Source organism: Pithys albifrons, chromosome 1 (assembly GCF_047495875.1).
Source record: "Pithys albifrons albifrons isolate INPA30051 chromosome 1, PitAlb_v1, whole genome shotgun sequence".
NCBI classification, from domain to species: domain Eukaryota; kingdom Metazoa; phylum Chordata; class Aves; order Passeriformes; family Thamnophilidae; genus Pithys; species Pithys albifrons.
Window position 1 is genome coordinate 33,267,635 of NC_092458.1, and position 23,459 is coordinate 33,291,093.

The window sequence follows — 23,459 nt, forward strand, 5'->3', positions numbered from 1 at the left end:
AACAACCTAAAACCATTAAAAAGAGCATAAAAAATCCTCTTGGGATTTGAAAACCCCAGTGTTCTCCAATAAAATAGATACCATGGGGAAGGCCATCTTGCCAGTCACGGGGTAGGCTGTGCTTCTGCAAGCATTTTAGGAAGTGCTGGGAAGGAAAGTACTCTCTGCACACTGTTAAGACACACACACAGTGCCATGGGGTAAATCACAGCTGTCCACTGCTCCACACCCTCTGGGGGCAGAGCCTGCCTCGAGAGCTCCAGCTGAGCCATTCGCCTCCATTCACCCTGCATTCACCACACAATATGTCATATGAGTAACAAAAACTTTTTTCCATTAAGGGCAAAGTGTCTCATTTCATTCCGGTCAGCCTCTGCCCTAAAGAGCTGTGCCTGGTGGTCTCTCCATGTGTGTGTGAAAGGCAAACCTGGGCTTCACCACAGCCTGGGGAGCCAGGAGCAGCGTGTCTTGCTCTGGCCACGGGCACAATAAGCTCCGTAGGAGATTTGCCACAACTTTATTAGAAAGGTGCTGTGGTTCAATCGCGATGCTGTGGCCATAGGTATGTGCCGCAGGGGTGAGCACTCTGCATTGCACGTGAACCAGAGCTGAGGCTGTTTTCATTCTTCGGTTGCATTTTGCATCCTTTTGTAAGTTTTCAGAGTAAAACCCGAACCCGGCTGAGATGTCGGGAGCGACTGCCGCGCAGGTACAGTCATTTATCTTCTCCAGCACAGCCACTACTGAGAATATCCCCCGCGGCAGCAACATGCCTCTCACACACCGAAAGAAAAAAAACCCCACCCAGAAAGAATACAGTTTTACTAACCCTGAGAGGAAAAAAAAAAAAAAAAGAAAAAGAAAAAAAGAGGAAAAAACAAAACAAAGAAAAAAAAACCAGCCCAAAACACCCAATCCTCACGGTGCTTTTGTAACGTGAGCCAATCCCGGGAGGCGCTCACCCTGCCGGGGAGCACTAGCGCAGGGCGGGCAGGAGGCTCCGCGCCCGCAGCCCCTCAAAAGTCGGGCTTGAGGGAAGAGGAGGAGGAGAAGGAAGAGGAGGAGGAGGAGGAGGCGTCGGCGGCACTGTCACTCCCAGGTTGGAGCCCCCGATTTCTCTTTCGTGCTTGTGCATCTAAGCATCTCAGCCCCTCGGGGGTCGCAGCGCGGTGCCCGTCCCGTCCCGTCCCTTGCTGTGCGGCGGCCGCTGCGGAGCGGAGCGGACCCCGGCAGTGGAGAGGGCAGCGTGCGGTGAGCGGAGTGCGGGAGTCGCGGCAGCTGCCGCAGCCCCGCGGCGCTGCGGACCCCGCTGTGCCCGGAGCGGGGCGAGCGACGGGAGGGCGTGCGGGGCGCCGTGGGTGGGTGCCGGTCTGTTCGCAGCTCCCTCATCGGACGGGTGTGGGACGAGGGATTTTTTTGGAAAAGCTGGGATTGTTTTGGGAAGGATGGGACTTTTGGGGAAGGATGGGATTTTGAGGAAAGGCTGGGAATTTTATTGGGGAAGGTTGGGTTTTTTCCTCTCTTTGAATCTCTTCAGTTTTGTTCCTGCTTTGGTCCCGCCCGAGGGTCGCAAAGGTGCTTCCTCAGCGCCTCTGCCCGCCGGTCCCCTCGGCCCCCCCGACCCCTCCACTTTCTGGATGAAATTCTCAATGAAGGTCCCCATTCCTCTTGCAGTAATTCGTAAATGACCAGATGAGGATGAGTTTGGGACCTTCCTTATGTGACAGGCAACTCCCCTTCCCAGTACCGTCAATCCTTTCTTGTATGGATTGGACTTGCAAAAAAAAAAAAACCAGACCTGCTGGCGATAATAAGAGAATGAGTCACAGCTCCTTTTGAGATGCTCACACCAAAATCACAAGAGAAGCGTTTTTCCAAATGACTCGAGCTGTGTGCTGCTGGGGGGGGGGGGGGGGGTGGTAGGAGCAGGGGACAAGCCTTTTGCTTTGTGATGAGGGCTAGCTCTAAGACTGCCACTTCTGTTATCAACAAGCTGCAAGTTTCATGTCTGTTCTTATTCCAAGGGAGAGGGCGAGAGCCCCTGAGGCACCACAGAAATGGCTGTTGAGGAGGCTGTGTTCCCGCCCACCAACCTCACCTCTGGCAACCAAAGCAGCTGCAACGTGCACAACCACCACTTCTCTACCAAAGTCACCTTCTCCCTCCTTTACACCACCCTGCTGGTATTTGGTGCCTGTGGGAATGTCCTGGCCCTCTGTATCACCTTCCAGCGCAGGAAGAAGAAACTCAACTCTACCGACCTCTACCTGGTGAACCTGGCCCTCTCCGATGCCCTCTTTACCCTGGCACTGCCAGGCAGGATCGCCTACTACATCCTGGAGTCTGACTGGCCCTTTGGGGACTGGTTCTGCAGGGCCACAGCGTTCATTTTCTATATGAACACCTATGTGAGCATCTACTTCATGACCTGTGTGAGTGTGGACCGCTATGTTGCCGTGGTGCGCACCAGGCACCCCGGCAGGATTCGGAAGATAAGCCGTGCCAGGGGCATCTGTATCCTCATCTGGACCTTGGTGTTCCTGCAGACAGCACCGCTGCTTCTGCGGCCCATGACACGGAGGATGGGGGACAAGCTGACATGCATGGAGTACTTCAACTTTGAGGAGATTCCCAAGCTGCCCTACCTGCTCCTGGTGGCTTGTGTGCTTGGCTTCTTCTTGCCTGTTGGCATCATCTTCGTGTGCTATGTGAGGATCAATCTCAAGCTCTGTCAGACAGCCAAGGAAAACCCGCTGACGGTGAAGAACGGGCACCACCACCGTGCCTTCACTGTCATCCTGGTGGTGCTACTGGCTGTCCTGCTCTGCTTCAGTCCTTACCATCTCAACATCGTCCAGTTCATGGTGAGGAAGATCCTCTACCAGCCGTCCTGCCCCGAGCAGCAAGCCTTCAAGATGTCCCTGCAAATCACTGTGGCATTCATGAACCTCAACTGCTGCATTGATCCCATCATCTACTTCTTTGCCTTCCGAGGTTATAAGCGGCGGCTGCTCCGCATCTTCAGGAACAGTGGCTCGTTGGCCACCTCCTCCACTGCCAAGACCCCCTCTGAGAGCAACAGCAACAGCCAGCCACCCGGCTCCACCTCTGTCTAGCAGCACAACCCACTCCCTTTGGCTCTAGCCTGTGAGTTACAGACCATCCCTGATGGCAGGAGCCAGAGTTGAGCTGCAGGACCAGCAAGCTCAACATTCCTTGGTCTATGCCTGGAGCCAGGGGCTCTCACAAAGCCAGCCTGTCTGGGACACAGCTCTGCCTGGCTCTGCATGGGCCTGTGCTCAGCACTGCTGCACCTGCACCTGCCATCCTAGAACACAGAGAGGCACATTTTCATCCCAGCCTCAGAGGAAGCAACTAATACTGCTGCTCTGGCTGGCAAACCCTGCTGGAGGTTTCCCAGCATTGCACTGCACTCCCATCCCATGCCTGTCCCACGTCCCCTGTGGGTCTGTGGACTGCTGGTAACTATCATGGCTGTCCCTCTGTCTCCTTCGCCTGCATTGCCCCTGGAGCACTGGAGCATCCCTGCAGGTCTCAGGGCAGCCTACATGAAGCATTCAGACTCAGGGCATTTCAGGCGACAGCTGGGATGTTATTTCCATGAAGAAAATGACCTAGAGCTCCTTCTCCACAGACAGCAGCTCCACTCTCTCTATGCCCAACATCCTGTTACTGCACCCAGGCTCTGCCTGTGGGAGCTGCTGGAAAAGGCCTTCCTCAAAGGAGAGGGGTGAGGATGTGAATCTGTTGAGCTCCCGGGAATGCTGCTGCATGTGTCCTCTCACTTGGGGGGCTGCTTCTTCCCCAGGGAGCCCTTCCTCACACCTGATGGCATTGCGGTCACCCCGGGACCCACTGCTAGGAAGGGCTCCCAGCTCAGTCCCACAGCTGCAAACCTGCACTGGATGTACTCACTGGGGAAACCTTCCCATCACTCTTTAATTTGAAGGGAGTAGAGGAATAGGGACAAGAGGATGAGAATAGGGTGGCCTCACATGACCTTGAGCAACCTTTGCTTGAAGCTGGTGCCCTGACCAGTCCAAGAGCTTTGCTAAGGGCAGGTTAAGGGTGACTATTGCCAGAGCAAGAGGAGGAGCCCTGAGACACTGGGTTCCTGTTGAGGTTTGTGCCTGTGAAAAAGAAGAAAGTTGGCAGGATCCTCGTCAGCTCTTTTCTGAAGTCTTTGGACTATGACTGAAAAACCTCCACATGTAGGATTTCAGAGTTTCTGGGATGTCTGGCCTTTTGTTTGAGGTTGGAAGGGACAGGGACATGCACAGAGACATGAAGAGATAAAAAAAAAGCTGCTTTATTTTGCTGAAAAGTATACCTGAAGAAGTTTCATGAATGGACAATTTTGATTAATACAAATCATTCTTTAAGGTAATATTATGCCTAGAAATATAATAGTCTCATGCAGCCCTTTATTGTTCTAAACATGCATGAATGAGATTTTGGATGGTGATGGTTTTATTTGTGGTATAAGTAACTGTATCTTCCTGAAGGCTGACTAAGAGGGATGTCTAAAATAACTCAGGTGAAACAAAACTCCAGCAGGACCTTTGCAGAGACTATCTGAGCCCTCCTCAAAACAGGTCTAACCTCAGTTCTGCAGAGAGCCTTTATTCTAAAAAGCATATTAAAACAGACCAGGAAGAGCTAGGATGTAATAATATAAGGATATCAGTGGTATGATAGAAACATAACCCCATTTGGTCCTTATTAGACTCTGATTTTATCAAAAGTCCTTTATTAACAAAGGTATCTCCACCTTTCAATATATTAGCACCAGTAGGAACCTTTGAAGTAGGAAATAGATGTATAGTTGGGTGAGAGCTTCAAAATAGAGGAGGCATCTGGCCTCACTCCTCTGGATGGATGCCAGCCTGCTTTTGAAAATACCCACCAAGGGACAGCAGCCACTTAACTGGAGCTGAGGCAACATCATGGGACAGAGAGGGAAGGGACTTGGGCAGAATGGGTCAGGAGGAGTCTGGGCAAAAAACTCTGTATTGCCCAGACTAGTTTATCCACCTGGGAGTGGGGGGGTGGTCCCTGGCTCCTTGAAAATGGAGCATTTCACTAAAGTTGAAGAGAAACCATACAGAGCATTTTGTCTAAGGGCACGGCAACACTTTTTCTACACTTCTTCATTCCCCTGCTCAATCCAAGCTCCTGGTATGATGTTCCCTTGTACCCCATTGGTGCAGCACCTACTGCCTGCTGCCAGGCTTTGACCCGCCAGCAAATCCTCAGAATCACAGAAGCACAGAATCCCAGAGTCACTGTGTTGAAAAAGACCTCTGAGATCATCAAGTCCAACCATTAACGCAGCACTGCCAAGGTCACCACCAAAACAGGTCCTTAAGTGCAATAGCTACATGTCTTTTAAACACCTGTCCACTGCCTCTGCTTGGCTGCTGCTCCTGCCTTGCCTCTGACTTCCCAGGGTGCAAACCCCCCGAAGCTCCCCTGCCACTGCCCAGGGCAAGGGTATCTGTGTTGGAGAGAGCTCCCAGGGTGCAGTGCCCACCCCGACAACACCACAGGGGCGAGAGCGACAACACCGGGTCCTGCCGAAAGAGGGAGCCGAAACCTTTGTTCGATGTTAAAAACATGCACGCGAATCTAAGAAAACAATGACAGTTGCAGCCGGTGCTGCCCCTACAAGTGTGACGATTTTCACAAGCCCTGTGGCTGTGGAGTTTATTGGAAGCACGCGACTGCACACTGGAATCCGAAGGCATTCCATGCAGTGAGTTATTTACTGCACAGCAGGCAGGTATTTCTTGCTTTTCTGCAGCCTATTGCTGCCAAACCATCTTCTAAGAAGAGAAAATTGCACTTTCATCTAAGGCAGAGAGTACACTTTGTAGACACACAACACGTACAGATAATAATACGTACTGATATAGGATACAGTACCTACTGGCTGCATCAAGAGAGTATCCTGGGCTGCACCAAGAGCAGCATGGCTAGCAGACCATGGGAGGTGATTTTGTCCCTCTATTCCACTTTGGTGAGATCCCACCTGGAGTGCTGCATCCAGCTCTGGCATCCCCAGCACAGCAAAGACATGGACCTGTTGGATCAAGTCCAGAAGAGGGCCACAAAGATAAAACAAGGTCTGAAGCACCTCTCTTATGACGACAGGATGAGAGAGCTGGGGGTTTGTTCACACTGAAGAAGAACCCAGGGATGCCTTAGAGCAGCCTTACAGCACCTGACTGGTACTAGAAAGTTAGGTACCTAAAGTCTACAAGAAAGCTAGAGAAGGACTTTCGATAAGAGCATGTAGTGATAGGACATGGGTGAATGGCTTCAAACTGAAAATGGGCAGGTTTAGTTATTAAGATAAAATTCTTTACTGTGAGGGGTTGAGACACTAGAACCGGTGGCCCGGAGAAGTTGTAGATGCCCCATCCCTGGAAGTATTTGAGAGGTGGCTGGATGCAGCTCTGAGCAATCTGATCGAGTGGAATGTGCCCCTGTCCTTAGCAGAAGGGTTGGACAGAGCTCAAACAGCATTGTTTTTTCCCTTAGTGATGGTTCCCAACTTACACTTACAGCTAAAAGCAAAAATCTCCAGGAGAGCACTGGGGGAAAACAGCTCCTGGTTGCAGTCACACATTTGTTACTAAACATCCTGTGCTGTGCAATACACCTCTTCAGTCTGTGCTTTACATTGTCCTTAATTGAAGCTATTGCATTCATACACAGCGATCTTTGTAAGCCAGTATCGTAAAGTAAAAATGCACATACCCAGTAAAAATAAAAGCTTCTTACGACCAAGTAATGAGTCCTGGTGTGATTGATCAGGCCAGGTCACGTGGGCAACTGTCTTCTTCTCAGAGGGGCACATGTGCTTCTGCCCTCCACAAGCAAATGCTCAGAAACAGTGAGGGGCAAGTACAAGATCTCAGTCCTTGAGCAGGACACTTGTTTCTGCAGGAAGGTGGTGTGCTCTCATGGCAAGGGGATTTATAAATCACCTTTGGTGGGAAAGCAGCAGGACCTGTGAGGAGCTGTGTCCTTTCCAGAGGAGGTCTCTCCACAGCTGGGATGAGGTGCCAGGAGATGTCAGGTTGACAGGAGCAACCATGCTTTGAAAACAAGAAACATCTGCGTTCTCACAGACCGAAGTGGCTCCAGGCTTTGCTTCACTGCCCAGTTGCTGGGATTACAGTTTTCTCTCTTGCTACATGTACCACCTCCTGAAAAATGGACCATATAAAATGGAAGGAATTCCCCTATCAGCCACCCCTGAAAAAGAGTGGATTGTCAGTACAAGAATAGGCACAATATTGCGTATTTTTATTTTCCACATGGAATCTTATGAATTCTTTCAACACTGAATTAAGTGCAACGTGACACTCTGACCCCCTTCTCCCAGGAGGTTTTTTCTTTCTGTCCTCCCAGTTCTATCTTCTACTTTGCTTCTTTTCTCTACACTTTTTTTCAGCTCCATGTCACTCATCTCCTTCGAGCCCTCTCCTTCGCAAATATTAAATGACACTTATAATCCCTACCTATCTCTGGTCAAAAGGCCAGATCCTGCTTCCAATTCAGCCAAGATCCTGGAATTTTTCACCAATTTTGAAAGTATGTATATTCCTGCTTTCTCCATTGCAACCACTCAGGTTTAGAAACAGTCTCCCACAACACATGTGTCAGTCCAGCTAGTTCTCCTTTCTCTTAAAAGTCTTTATTGGAGAACAAACCACAACAGCTGAGCTACCAATTTGTTGAGACTCTCACCAATCACACCCATTTGTCCGGTTGTACCATTCCTCTGCTCCCACTACCAGTGTTTCATCTCATATTTGGACTGAATACTCTTGGTAGCACATACACTGAGTCTGAGTGGACTTCCTGTGGGCAAAGCATCCCTTTATATATGGAAACAGGAGGAATGTAATCCTAGTAAATATTAAACCAAACCCAGTATTTTTTAGGTAAACATACATTTTAGATATAAATATGCATGCATGTGTACATATATGAACACATATAGTGGTTGTGTGTTCATGTGACTCTCCTAGTAAAATAGTGCTTATACTCATTTATATAAAATACTGATTACTGTGGCCACCCGGTTAAAGAAAGCTAATCTCATTTAGGTTTTTCTTGTGGAAGAACACACACAAGAAATTAATTGTACTCATGTCTCAAATCCCTCTTATTACCTCAAATGAATGCTGTGCATTTATTTATCTTGAAAGAGATGCAGTTTCCCCCACAAGATGGGAGTTGTAGCTCCAGGTGTTTTTCAAAGTTGGGTGCCTTTGCAACTGCACATATATTCTGAATACACAGGTCTGAGAGATGGAAGTCTTTGAATACAGACTTTTAATTTTCTTCAACAAACTCTTAACTCTTAATTAAATTCATCAAACCAGTACATAAATATGTCCCACTTGCTCTCTGTACATACACATATGCATACACACACACACACACACACATATATATATATATACATATATATATGCATATATATAATTACACACATATACACACATACCAACAGGAGAGCCAGAAACATTGCCCTTTGCCCAGTACATTGCAATATGTTTTTCTGGCTTGTTCTTCTGTTTCAGACAAAAATAATGAGATACTTTTCTCCATTACATGTTGAAGAAGGCACTGATAAGTGCTGGACAGCACAGGCTGGTGCATGAACCAGCTGCGACAGTCTCTGTGCTCACTAAGTTACAGACAACCTTTAATGCTTGTTCTGAGGGAGGAAAATGGTTTTGGTAGGTATAGAGCCAAATCAATCTGCACCTTTGCAAGAAGTTGAGGCTTGAGAACCTGAACCTGGTGGCTGTATTTCAAAGTATCACATAACTGTCTAGGAAAGTCCCCAATAAATTACTTCAGTGCTGTTTCAAAAGGCAACATTTCCAGTCTAGTAGAAGAATTTTAACAGCAGCAACTACTTTTATTTCAAAATACCAAATATTGACTTTACTAAAACCAGTGTGAATTTCCCAGGGACTTAAAATCCTCTCCATAGAAAGGTATTGTGTCTTCTCTCTCTGCCAATAATACTGCTTGTCACACACAGAACAGAAACTGTGCAATGAGATATTCAGGAACTGTATCAGACAACAGTGTGTAGGCTGTGAAGAACATGCTCCTCACATTTCCAGAAACAGTTCATTAAAGTTTCACTATCAAGTGGAAACTAAGTTTTTTTCCAGCTCTAATGTGTGAATCTTTCTTCTATAATTCTTGCATGAAAAAGGAACTGTGTTTAACAGCATCTGAGACCCCTTTTTTACCACTTCTTTTTTTTTTAACTGGAAATCACAACCCTGAAGAATTTTGAGTACAAACTTTTCTCACAGAGGTCAAAGGGAGTTTTCAACTGACATCACGAAGACCTGCATTTTACCCTTTATGTCTGACCATGTTTTGCAAAATGCCCAGAAAAATGGAATTGTTCACACAACTGTGGCATTTGGATACCCCTTGTACAGCAAACAGTAAGAAAGGACTTAGACTTGCAGAATATCCACTTACATACCCCTAGTGCCACTCAGCAAGTTTTACAATTCCAAGAAATAAATGTTCTTCATGCTTGTCTCTGGAACAGGGCAATGTCTGAAAAGATACAGGTCATATTTAATTTATCCTGGGCTAGGTGGACTTTATTTCCTACAGACAAAATTTGATTTCTGAAATAATTCACTAGTCTTTACTGCTACTTTTTGATAAAATACTTGTGAAGGAAGAATGTGCATGTTTCAAAATTAAAGACCTGTACTTGCTTCAAAATATTTAACTAGTCTGCATGTACAAATTATCATAGTGTCTATTTTTGTTATATGTGTCCATTCCTTTCTAAGACAGAAGGTTTCTGGAGTTTTTTAGGTACAGAAATGTCCATGACCTACACACACCCAGAGCCTTAGCTTCACACAAACAAAACTTTTCATTTAAAAAGCAGATCCTGCCTAAACAATATGATCATAGCAACAAGGCAAACCCTGAAGGACATCGATCAAAGCCCAAGAAAACACACAGTCTTTCCAAAAACCCCTTACTTCATGCACTGGAAAATACCAAAAAAACACATACAGGACACGAACTTTATTATGTCATGTGGTGGAAGCTGCAGAAATTTGATGCAATTTCTAGATAAGGACTTGTGTGTCTTGAAGGACTTTTTAAAGTTTTATCAGTAAATTAAAAAAGGAAAAGAAATACATTTCTCTCTCCCTAAATCTTGTCCCTGTATGTTTTCCAGGCCATGGGAGACTGGGAAGATCTGTACTTTGGTACACATGTTCATTTGGATTTCCAAATATCCTTCTCTGTCCTGGATTCTTTCACCTTCTCCCCTTTGCACCTGCTATTCCCTTTTCTACCTTTTTATGAGCTATATCTTATTCTAAAGATACATAAGTATTAAATATGCCTGTGTGTATGTAAGTGGACACATATACGCACGCTACACAAACACAAGTACATACAGAAACATACATTAAATGCTTAAGATAGATGTGTAGACTGGTTTCACAGAGTTGCAGTTTGGAATCTTGTATTCCTTCAGCTTGGTTTAATAGAGATGCCCCCTTCTCTCCACCCCACCTCCTGCAACTCTGAAGGTGCTAACTGAGCACTTCCAAGAGTCAAGCCAAGCAAGCTGATTTATCAATCTAAGCTCAAACTCAGCACTCTATGAGCTGGGCACTACTGTCCTGTTACCTCCTGTGCCGGGCCAATTCACCCCCAGGGTTAACCCCTGTGGTCAACACTAAGTTCCTCCAGACAGCGAGGATTCAGCAAATGCAGTTCATCCTCATCTCTGATACTAGAAAACTAGAACTATATATAGAAAAGTTAGCTTTTTATAATTTTCTTTTAAGACAGTCTGTAGCCAGCTGAAATAAAAGGAAAGCAACATGTGGAACACAACATACTGTAACATCCATTGTTACAGAACTCCTCTTTGAAGTAGCCGTTGAAGTCATTCAAGTCATTCCAATTCCAATCTTATTGCATCATTCGATTCACCTTTATTGCTTCCAGTGAGTATCTTCATGACCCGTATCTGAACAGCAATTCACTCAGTTGGTAAAAATTTAATTTTACAGTGGTCACTTACCATACCTTGCCACACACACATGAATTTTCTGTCATCCTATCTGTGTATTATGTGCTGAATGACAACTTTTATTTTAAAAGAAATTTGAGAAATGAAATATTACAGGCATTAATAAAACTTTGCAAAAAATGACATCATAGTCCCATAACCCTTTACTGAGTTGAAAATGATCTTCAAACCTCTTACTACTGTAATAAAAAATCAAATACTGTAAAATAACCTGAAAGCTAGAGAAATTAGACCTGTAATTGAAGAAAATACGATTTTTCTTGACAGGTAAATCAAGTTGCTGTAGTTGTTGTATAATCTTTTCCTAGTCATTAAGTCTGATAACACATCTAACAAGAATTTACAAGAAAAAAACCCACCTATTTTATTTTAAAAATAAATTTAGGTGATATCCAGTAACAAGTAGAAACTAAAGTTACTTTGAGAAGGATAACCAGACTAGAAACCACCGAGTGATCCGAAGGCTTGGGAACAGCTCACATAATTTCTTAACATCACTTTGAGTCACCAGTCACGCGGAGCATTTTCTCTCTCCTGACGCCCTCGTGGGGCCAACCTTGGTGAGTCTGCCCAGCAGGTGGCTTCGATCCTCTTCCAGGCATGTACAAACCCGTCAAGTGAAGTTCCTTCACACACAAAACCATCAGTGCTGCAGTAGAAAATTAGTGGCTACATTTAAGTCATTATTTGAAGCCCTCAGAGCTTCTAAAGCATCTCCTCTGGAAAATCCCATTTCCATAAGTCGTGCAACCTGGAAAAAAAATAAAGGTAACACTGCTTTAAAACCAGAATTTTATTTGTGCACACCAGTCATATTAAAATTGTGCCAGAAATTTCTTTTCCACCAATCAAAGACATATCTGGGACAGCACGCTTCAAAACGTTGCCACAGAGGTGACTTTACGACACTTTATTCAAAACCAATTGCAGAAAATGCCACACATTATTTTCCTGGCTTGTGCAGTTTAGAAAAAGGGTAAAATCCAAAGTGTGGTACCACACATGACAACTACAGTCTGATCTGCCTGAGGCTCTCGACAAGAGCAGGAACTCAAGAAACCAATACTGACCAAAAGACAGAATTTTACAGTAGATGGGAAAACCTATCCAGACATCCCCAGCTCTGCTTTCCTTGAGAAGACACACTTCTCCAGAGGGCATTAAAAAACCCTCAGAACTATTAATTCTAGGTGTTTTGTTTTTTTTAATAAACTGTCAAGTTAGCTGCAAAATAGAGGCAGTACAATACTTCAGTGGGTTTAGTAAAATTCTTGGAAGGCTTCTATGTATACTTAAAAATTACTTTTTTGGCAAAAGACTCTTCCAAAGCAAAAGTCAATGACATCTGATGGAGGAATTACATGGAAAAGTGCACTCTGAAACATTTGACCTTCGCTCTTTATAATATCATGTACTTGACACCTAACCTTTGTGCTTTGTGCTGACAGATTTTCAAGTCACCACATGTAAAAAGCAATGCATGCATAACCAAATTTAATTTATGGTTAAATTCCAATCTAAAGTACATTGAAAATCTACAATTCTCACTTTAGTATGACTGAAAGTCTCGATGTAACTCATCTATATTTATAATTAATCTTCCAGAAAGTGCAAAAACAGGGTGGCAGAGGAGGGCTGGGAGCGACACATAAAATTAGCTATGGCCACCAGCAGCATAAAGTATTCCTCATCCTGCCTCAAATGTCCTTGTGACCAGACACCACAGCTCCTGAACCTGGATGTCCTGGGATGTCTGAGAGCTACTGCTGTTCCTGCTCTGCCTGCAGAAGCCTGCAGCAGCAGAGTGGAGCTGAGCAGGAATGCAGCAGAGGCTGTTTACCTCTCAGGAGGAATCCTCCCAGGGTGCAAGGGTAATGTGCAGCACCAGTACTGAAAGTACTCTAAACGCCTTTCAAATGCCATCAAAAGCAGCTTTTCTTTCCCCTAAGACACCTCTACAACTTTCAGGATTTTTAATCATCTCTGCTTTGGCAGCTTACTGAGAAATATACAACTGCCAAGAATGCCTGGAGGTGCAGATGTTCCTTTTCTTAATACAAACAGACCATCACAAAATGTTTGAGAACAGTTACCTTGGTTATCAGAACATCAACCTTAAAACCCAGCGCCAGTTTCTCACCTTCTTGTAGGAGGAGAAATGAATTGTTACTTTCAACAATAGTTTAATTTCAAACCTGATTTTGTAATCTGCAACTTTCTAAAGTTTCCTGTGGCTGATTTTTCATCTAAGATTGTGTTTTTTATGTGAAAAAGGGCAGGCAGTGGAATAAAAGCTAACCACAGAAACACATTTCAGAAGAAGGTTTTTACTGCAGTTGCCATGAATTCTAACCTTAAGAAGTGGTGGACAGAATTGCAAGGTTCTCATTTACAGAAATATCCACTGAGCATCATGGGGAATAGTAACAAAAAAAATTCTTCTCATCTAAGTATATTTTAACCACAGGAACTGAATCCAGCTCCAGGAAACAGATGTATGACTGGCAATGGTAATTCAAGGGGCTGAAAATCCACAAGAAATGTAGAGATTTCTGAATCAAAAGCACTGCAAATGCTCACAAACTTTAATCTGAAAAAATAAATGAAACCCTTGCATTTCTGCCATTCCAAGGCAACTTGTGCAGTTTGAGAAATCAAAGGTGTCCTGAGAAATCAAAGGTGCTTCAAAGACTTCTTCTTTGCAGTGTAATGAGGCAGCACTGCAAAATGACAGCAATCAGGTGGGCTCTACAACCTCAGTGCATCAGAAAATATAAGCACATATTGCTTTCATAAATATGGGCCCAAAAGCTCTGGGTAAGAATCCAGTAACAAATTTATTAGTTCCAGGACAAATACAGAAGTTTCCATAAGCAGAATTTGTCAATAAAACACATAAATAAACCAATAAATAAACCAAATAAATAAACCAGCCCAGGAGGGAAATCTTTAGGTTCATCCCATAATTGCACTGAGTAGGCTTTCAAGCCAGCCAAAATTAAGTTTCTGGGTTTTGTCTCAGAAAGTGGTTTTTGGTTTGGAGTTTTTATTTCTTTTTTTGTTTGTTTGGGGTTTTTTTTTGGTTCTTTTTGGATGCAGCTCAGCAGACTGGCAGCCAAAACCAGCAGTGCAGGTAAAGTTTTGAACGTAATAGAACATTGAATTAAAACTAGAAATCCGATCACAGGAAAAATTTCTGTTCAGGACAAGTTCATTTTAAACTAAGTAAAAAAGACAGTGTGGTGCTAGCAAGGGTTGATTTACTGCCTTAAAGAAAAGGAAAATTCACCCTTGAAACCTACTCGTGTTCAAGGGTAGCAAAGACTATAAAATGGCTAATACAGATAACTGCAGGTAGGCTACAAACTGGAGATGTTGATTGCAATAAACTCTGAATACCTGGATAAGACTAATCTTAAATTTTTTAATGTCCAAGCAAATAATTCACTCTTTTGAGAACAGAACTATCAACAAAAAAAGTCTAGAATTCTAAACCTATATAGTTTGGCATAACTTTCTTATTTCAAAGAAACTAAATAACTGAATTGGGAACTTAATCTTGGGACTTCAGTGAAGAAGATTCATGCAAGACAAATAATGAAATCTGAGTGTCATTCTTCTTTGAAACATTTATTTTATCAGATTCCAAAAGTTTCCACTAGTGAAACTCTTACATCTTTAAATACAAAATAAAAGCAGTTACACATCAAAGCAGAAACTCCCAAGTTACTCTGTAATTCTAGTTTGGATGGCAACAATAATTTGCTGTCTCTGTATTGTGATCATTACCTAATATTCTAATTTGTGCTGCTATAGAGAACATTTAAGGAATTGTGTAAACAGATGATAAAAAATCAGTAATTTCTAACTATTTTTAACACTGTTTTAAAACAGAAAAGTGTTTACCTGCTCTTCAGAAACTTCAGTAGGTGGAGGTATGCCTTGTTCAGACGGGCGATGATCTTGATAATTTGCGTTATGTCTGTGACGTAAAGGAGGAAACAGTCTGTTCCAGTTAATCATCCCACCCTGAAAACAGACATTGCTGTCAGTCTTTGCAGAAAGAACTACATATTTTTTAAACAAAAAGATCATTCATACCACATATGAAAGGCAAATGTTTAAGTGAAGTACTTTATTTTAAACAACAAAAACTGCTGCAGTCTCTTATGAAGAAAAAATTGGACTTGTTATTGCTTTACTAGTTATTGGGAGTGATCACTGCAAAGCACAGAAAAGCGCTAACAGAGGGAGGGATCCATTGGCCCAGAGAGTGCTGGTGAATGGAGATGCATCCAGCTGGCGGCCAGTCACCAGTGGTGTTCCCCAGGGGTCTGTGTTGGGTCCAGTCCTGTTTAACATCTTTACTGATGATTTAGATAAGGGGATTGAGTCCATCATCAGCAAATTTGCTGATGACACCAAGTTGGGAGGGAGTGTCAACCTGCTGGAAGGCAGGAGGGCTCTGCAGAGGGATCTGGATAGACTTGAGAGATGGGCTGATTCCAATGGGATGAATTTCAACAAGGCCAAGTGCCGGGTCCTGCACTTTGGCCACATCAACCCCCTGCAGCGCTACAGGCTGGGCACAGAGTGGCTGGAGAGCAGCCAGGCAGAAAGGGACCTTGGAGTACTAATTGACAGGAAGCTCAACATGAGCCAAAAGTGTGCCCAGGTGGCCAAGAAGGCCAATGGGATCCTGGTCTGTATCAAAAATAGTGTGGCCAGCAGGACCAGGGCAGTGATCCTTTCCCTGTACTCTGTGTTGGTGAGGCCACACCTTGAGTACTGTGTTCAGTTCTGGGCCCCTCAGTTCAGGAAAGATATTGAGGTGCTGGAGCGAGTCCAGAGAAGAGCAACAAGGCTGGTGAAAGGACTGCAGCACAAGTCCTATGGGGAGAGGTTGAGGGAGCTGGGGGCTGTTTAGTCTGGAGAAGAGGAGACTCAGAGGTGACCTCATCACTGTCTAGAACTACCTGAAGGGAAGTTCTAACCAGGTGGGGGTTGGGCTCTTCTCCCAGGCACTCAGCAATAGGACAAGGGGGCCAGGGGAAATTTAAGTTGGATATCAGAAAAAAATTCTTTCCAGAGAGAGTAATCAGGCATTGGAATGGGCTGCCCAGAGAGGGGGTGGATTCACCATCCCTGGAGGTTTTTAAACTGAGATTGGACGTGGCACTGAGTGCCATGATCTAGTAAATGGACTGGAGTTGGACAAAGGGTTGGACTTGATGATCTCGGAGGTCTTTTCCAACCCAATCGATTCTATGATTCTATGATCTTATTTAGTACAGTTCTAGACTTCTGAGGGTGACTTTACTGTCTTTGCTGTTTTTAGTGATAGGGATTTGCCTGGCAAGAGGTGCAACAGCAGGTCCCTGCAAGTGCTTTGCAAGGCTGCTGCTGGAGGTACCCAGGGAAAGAGTGTGCAAGAAACAAGTGGGGGGAAAAAGCAAAAGGGGATTCTCAGTGCATCAGAAAAAACACATCAGGAAACTCAGAACAAACCCAGCCTTCAGGACAGCTGTGATTTTCATGCAAGTGATTGCTTCTGTGACATCAGTGCAACTCACACACCACCTCACCTGACTTCCATATATAAATATCATTGCAAAATTGGGCCATATTCCTGTGCCAAAACATCATAACTATGAATACACAGCAGTAACACAGGTACAGTGTAAGTCGCAGAACTTAACAGCCAAGCTTCAAGTCTTGTAATAGTAAGACATTTAGAATATAAAGTACAAATACTAACATCAAAGCTTTATAATTGTCCAGAAATAATGAATCCTCATTTCACTACCTTAAACAAACATTTTTGTAAGGGATTTTGTATTACACCAAACTAACAGGTTATGTGAACAGGTCAGATCAAACCCCAAATCTCTCTTTTCCATACAGTTTGTTAAAACACCTTGTGCAGTTTGTGTTGTCCTTTTCCTCCTCCCCTGCTCCCTCTGTTACTATGGTGAAGATCCCCCTCCCTTTCTGTATATATAGGACATGGACTTCCTTCCTCTAGTTGCTCTATTTTAGTTCTATAATGTCGTTTCTCAGAAGACCTTTCTCTTATAAGAGTTTTTTCTTTTCTTCTCTCACTGAGGGTTCTTCCTGTCTTTATGTAACCCTAGAGCATGAAATCCTCTCTGCTCCATCAGATCAGGGACAGCTAAATTTGATCCTAGATCACAAAAAAATGTATTTAGTTTTCCTGCCCTGTTCTTTGTTTCCTTCCTTTCTCCCCAGAGGACACCCAACCAGCCCAGACACCATAGGGGGCAGTCACACTTAAAAAAAGCATTTGGGGAGTCATGAGATATAAAACACCAGCTTAAGAAGTGTCCTAGTCCCTTACATACTAGAGTGCATTTTTCCATTGAGGATGTGCAATAGCTAGGAGTCATCATCTATTTTCAAGACATAGTTTACACTGCTAGTGATTTTGACTTTAAAAATTATTATGTATCTACATTTATATTTTCCATACTGTATAAAACATTTGCTTAACATTCATGAGGTTTTAACCAAAGAATTCTGGATAAGTCTGATGCTAGCCAAACAGCATAGCATAGTAAAAAGGAGAATTGGTTTGTAGTTTAAGCCCACAGAGGGATCTCAACATTCTACTGACAGCACTGCACTACCCTGTGGTCTTGGGAAATCATGTCCTGTACTTCCCTATCTATAATTTCCCCTAACTCAGAATCATGTTGAGTTTTAATTTATGGACCCTGAATTTTTGAAAGTCTACTAAGCTCTGTAATTCAGGAAAAACATTGCAATAATGTTGTTTTGCCTGTTTTTATGATTTAGAGAAGACCTGAGGAGGAAAAGTAACACTGCCACAAGTCATTCACCTTAAATTGGTGAACTGAAAAATGTATGTATTTGTATGGCCAGCCTTTGTAAACGCAGATTTGGGAAGGGTCTCCCCACGTGGGTGTGCCCTTCCAGCCTGCGCAGTGGATTTTTTAGGTGAGGCACAGCGTGCGCGGAACTGGCCCCACCATTTAAGTCCCAAGGTCCATCTGCCACGGCCGAGAGAGCTTGGACAGTGACAGGGAAGTCCTCGGGACTGTCACAGCACCCGGTACTAACCGGGGCTGACCCTGCTGAGCCTCTGAGATGTGACGGGATGGGATGGCAGGGAGGCATTGAACTGCCAGGGGACGGTCCCACTGAGACTCGAATTCATGTCCTTGGGATTCAGAGTCCAGAGGGCTCTCCATTACACCATGGGACCGCCACTGAAAAATACTAGGAGGACTATGATATATGGAATAACATGTATCAAATATAAAATCTATAATAAATGTATTAATTAATGAGTATTCCACTGTATCTTATGACTGAAATAAATGCACCTTTCCAGTTGTGCCCTCAGCTTCAATACTGAGCTGCCTATTACAGTTTGGTTTTGCATCCTCCCTGTCCTGTGCGCTGTCCCCTAATACTACAAAGAGACTTGTCTACTTTCTTACCTCAAATAAACATACACAGATTTAATTACTTTCAATAAAAACTGCAGATTCCTGAAAAATGCAGCTATTTTGAAGGTTTACTGCAGATACTTGAATAAAATACAGATGTTGACTGATGCATTCAGAGGAGTTCTATGCGAAGACTGCTATCCTCTTCCCAGAAAAAACAGACAACTAGACAAATCAGATCAAAAGAATTCTGAGATCTTTTTTCAGATGCCCTTAGAATATTTCAATTACTTTTGAAAACTGTGAAAAACTCAGTTCTTAACTATATTAATGAGGAAAGAGTATCCAACATTTAATGGTGTGTGGACATGGATGTTCAGGATTAATCCCAATACTATGGTCCGTCCCTTGGCAGTTCAATGCCTCTCTGCCATCCCATTCCGTCAGATCTTGGATGCTCAGCAGGGTCAGCCCCGGTTAGTACCGGGTGCTGTGACAGTCCCGAGGACTTCACTGTCACTGTCCAAGCTCGCTCGGCCGTGGCAAATGGACCTCAGGACTTAAAGGGCGGGGCCAGTTCTGCTGATCTGGTACTGTGGCCAACCCCAAGGAGTAATGGGGTATGGAAAAATCGGGAAGTGTGGCTAATGTCTTAGATCTGTAGGAGATGGAAATCAAGGTTATGGATTTCCAGTTTGGATGGTAACTGTGAAAAGGTCTTTAGACAACCCTAACTAACACAGCAGAAATACATGAAGATCTGTGAATTTTGAGCCAAATCAAACACCAAATAATATCTTACATAAAGTAAATATCACAAATTCCAGTCAAAAAATGTGCAGCAAACTTCTAGACCAATGCTCCGCCTTGCCTCAGAGAAATTATGTTGCAGACCTCCCCTTCATAATTTTATGGTAATTTTTGTACTGCAGTGGTTTCACACTATGCTAACATACTTATTTGTGAGAAGCCAGAAAGATTTCACATGAAGATAACTCATCTGATTTATTTAAATGATGCTTCTAAACTCTCTGAGAGTCCCTACTGGGGAATCAGCACACACACAATATTTGTGCATTTCACAATATACTTCAACCTCAGCACCAAACAGCACAGAGGAGCTCACACCAATCTCTTCACCCTCTACAAGAGCCTTGTCTCAGGTAACAGAGCTCTCTGGAGTGATCCAAAATATTAAGCAGTGGGGATACTCAAGGGTCCAGTATGTAACCTCCTTTCCTGAGCAGCACCTTCAGTGACAAGTATCTGGCAGTCTAATCCATTTAATGAAACCCAGGCAGTTCTTCTGTGATTTTGGTTGGTCAATTTATTATAAAAGGAATTAACACTACATGGTTTTGGGGGCTGGGACTTGATATGACTCAGGACTAGGTAAGTAGGATCCATTTAACCTCTCACATCAGAGCCAGTTTGCACAACTGACAGACTCAGGCTACCTTACACTGAGATCACCTGAGGCCACACTTTTGTCCTGAATCTTAGGCATGAGGGAGCAGAGTGTGCAGGGGAGAGAAGCACTAAAAATTCAGTCTACAGACTATTGGTGCCTGGGCCCTTATTTCTGTTCACAACAGTCTTCAACATGTCATCAGGAAAAATACTTGGCAAAAACGTTGCTTCATAAATTACTCAACTAGCAGGATGACAGACACACCTAAAATGCCCATAAACCTTTCTCCCTCCCTTAATCCTACACTGTAACTATAGAACAATTCAGTTTCCTTTGGTTTGGCAGCACAAAGACTGTGTGAATAGGTTGACTGTAAATTCTTTGTTACTGCCTGACAGACAAACATACCAAGGAGACTACTTTATTGGTCTCTAATAAATCACTCCTACAAGGGGATTAGGAGAACGCTGGTGATGTTGGAACTTCCATTACAGAAAGACAACAAACTGGTCACAAGTTTAGATGACCAAAGAATGAGATCTAAGAATGGACTGGATTAAGGGAATGAGAAAACTGCAGCACTTCATAATAGAAAAGGTTGTAAGGAAATGCCATATTGATGATTTATTCTTGGATAGCTGCCAAGGCTTTATGTACAGAATCTGTGCCTTATGAGGTCACATCCTTGATGCCTTTTTCTGATATGAGTTGTTGGGTTTTTTTTAATGGTGCCTGGGACAATTCTGCTTACAAGAAAGATGTATCCTCCTTTCCTACAGAATAAGGAAGACTTATCTAGAGCTACCTGACTCTGACTGTACAGCCTGCTAAAACCCCAGTTATGTAATTTCTTTTCTTGTAATCTCCTCCCTCTCTTTTTTGAAAAACAATTCATCCTATTTTCCCTGTACATACCTGCCATGGGATATTTTCTTATCCAAAACTTGACAAATAAAAATGCTCTACTATGGACAATTAACAAGTATTCAGTTATGTAGCTTTCAGATATGCACATATTTCAATTAATTTCAAAAGAAATTAAAGAAAAGGCTTTATAAAAGTCCTCTTGAAAATGATGCATGTGGTTAAGATATTTTGATAATGTTATCTCATGCAGATGGTTAATGCCAACTTGCCATCTGTTTGCACAAACAGGAAGCACCTCCTGATATCTGTCCTGTTCACCTTTTCTTAACATAACAACCACAGAAAAAGAAAAAAAAAGGAAATTGCTTTGCATTTCACCTTTTAAAACAACATTTTTAAAGTTTGTTACTTTTCATGGGAGCCATTTCTTGGTACAGACATAAATATTGTCTTATGTCTTTCATCTAAAGCTTCATCAAAACAAGGTACTGAAAGCAAGAAACAGCTATTTAATGCTTTTCTGACATAAATTTTGCAACTATTTATTGACTCCAAAATACACATATTGATGACAGAATCAAATTAAAAGCATAGTCATGAATTACATGATACCTGCTGCCCTAAACATTGTATAAGAGATACCAATAGTAAAATTTCCAGTACACTTGTTCAAAAGTTTAGGCCTGCCTCTTTTAGTGAGAACAAAACTTTCTGGCTTCTTGGTTGTCTTGGGTGTTATTTTTGTGTTTTATTTTCTCTTATTTTAATAACTTCCTTCTTTTGAAAGGGGATAGAAATGTAACAGTGTTCTAAGCATTGTTCTTAATGACGGAAAGAATTCCAGTTTTGCTGGAAATTTATCCTACAGACAAGTCTCTTCAGCCATGAGGCTCTGTCTCCAACTCTTAGTTGCTGCATCCTGAACTTTGATGCCTGTATTGTCCCTGAGGAGCTCATGTATTGCAGAAGTTCAGAAATCCACATGTGGTCTTTTCTGAAGCCTCATCAGCTATTTCCTTTGAAATCCAGAAGGAACACCTTAACTTGGCCTCTGAGGCTGCCTGAGAGACAATGGAAGGGACTTCAACACTGGCATGATACATTCACAGTACCAGGAGCCAGAAATGCCAATGGGCAGGCACATCTGCCCCTTGGAGGCAAGGTGCAAATGGCTGTTCTGCTACTGTATTCAAGGGAGGTGCACAGAGCAGCAAATGCTTCCTGGCATAATTGTGCATGACCATGGGCATGGAATTGTAAAATTGCTGCTTGTCACAATGGCAAGAGGTGCTGTTATTTGCCTTGGACACACAGCTGCTGGCAGTAAGCGAAGAGCTGCGTAGGTACCCCCAAAAACAAGTGGCTAGCTCAGAACTCTGAAGAGTCAGACTACTCGTGTTTAACCTGGTACATTAAGGGTAAGTACCTATTCTGCATCAAACTGCATCACAGTAACATTTACTTTCCATTCCTGTTGTGATGCAGTCATTCAGTCAGAAAGTGATGGATCACTATGCCAAGAAGAGAGGTATTTCATATCAAGCAGAAATTGAAAGATGGCATTTTTGAGAACTGATGTTACTCGTTTATCCTGCATTAGGTAAGTGTTGAGCAGGACTCTCAGACTTTGTCTGCAATAATATTTGGATTTGGAGCTTCTCTAGACAGTAGAGAAAGAAAGCACTTCCTTTTTCAAACTTCCCTTGCTTGTGCCAGCTGCTCATCCAAACTGAGCTCTTGCTGGTCCTGTGACACCAAAGATATGGTCACAGCTCCATCCGTTGAAAACATGCATCCATGTCATACTATTGGCAGTGGGGCCTGTCCATTTTTCCCCATAGAAATATCATGTATATATTGAAAAGTAAGTTCACATTATTATTAATTAATCTTTATAAGTGAGTGAACTGTTGATCATAAAGACCAGCTGAATTTTAAAGCAATGATATAATTTGGAGCTGTTCTTCCATGTGACATTCAACACTTGCTGAGTGAGATAATCAGGTGTGGTGTATGGGGGGTATGTCCAGTGTTCCAAATGCTGAAAGCAGGTATACTAGAATGAACATGCAGCCTGTACTTGAGGAAAGAACATTAGCTCTGTTTTAAACATTTTGCACAAAACAGAGGCAGTACTACCTTACCATATGGCTCTTTGGATGGTGACTGGTGACAGTGAACTGGTATTAACACATGATGATTGGTAACCCTTCATTCACCCCCTCTACACAAACATTTTTCAAAGAGTAATAAGGAATAAATAGAGACTGGAGCCAAAGTGAGAAATCAGAATTCCAAAATGTTTTGGATTTCATAAGTTAACAAACTCTAGACACAAAGAAAACTCAACCTCAAATTCTTCAAGATACAGAACAAACACATACCTGAGCATATAAAGGCATAGTCTATGAAGATATAAGGAAAGAAACAGATCACCATTTTGGGATGTAAAGACTGAAGTTCTGCCTTGGGCTGCAAATAGGAGCTTCCATTGGCTGATATCTCAAACTCAATACACAAGCAGTCGTACGCAACACTTTGGCAAAACTTCTGCACCCACAGTGCCTCTTAAAGTAGCTGTCCTGGTTTCAGCTGAGATAAG

General features: G+C 43.2%; 2 protein-coding genes across 3 annotated transcripts in view; one reads left to right on the forward strand and one right to left on the reverse strand.

Annotated features, from left to right (window-relative positions):
- The first annotated feature begins 1,017 nt into the window (after window positions 1-1,017).
- LOC139668870 (G-protein coupled receptor 183-like) lies at window positions 1,018-6,804 on the forward strand. Its single transcript, XM_071548964.1, has 2 exons — window positions 1,018-1,099; window positions 2,025-6,804. Exon 2 carries the CDS (start codon window positions 2,058-2,060, stop codon window positions 3,114-3,116), a length of 1,059 nt encoding a protein of 352 aa, XP_071405065.1. The 5' UTR covers window positions 1,018-1,099; window positions 2,025-2,057; the 3' UTR covers window positions 3,117-6,804.
- Window positions 6,805-11,025: 4,221 nt separating this feature from the next.
- Window positions 11,026-23,459, reverse strand: part of UBAC2 (UBA domain containing 2) — a 96,375-nt gene continuing 83,941 nt past the window's right edge. Inside the window, exons 8-10 of one of the 2 annotated variants that reach the window (XM_071548987.1) lie at window positions 15,053-15,175; window positions 13,240-13,286; window positions 11,808-11,897 (exon numbers count right to left, since the gene is read on the reverse strand). In XM_071548987.1, coding sequence (XP_071405088.1) covers window positions 13,248-13,286; window positions 15,053-15,175 — 162 coding nt within the window. In that variant the 3' untranslated portion in view covers window positions 11,808-11,897; window positions 13,240-13,247. Of the gene's footprint in view, window positions 11,898-13,239; window positions 13,287-15,052; window positions 15,176-23,459 lie in introns of both variants that reach the window. The other variant, XM_071548978.1, reaches the window with a different exon arrangement.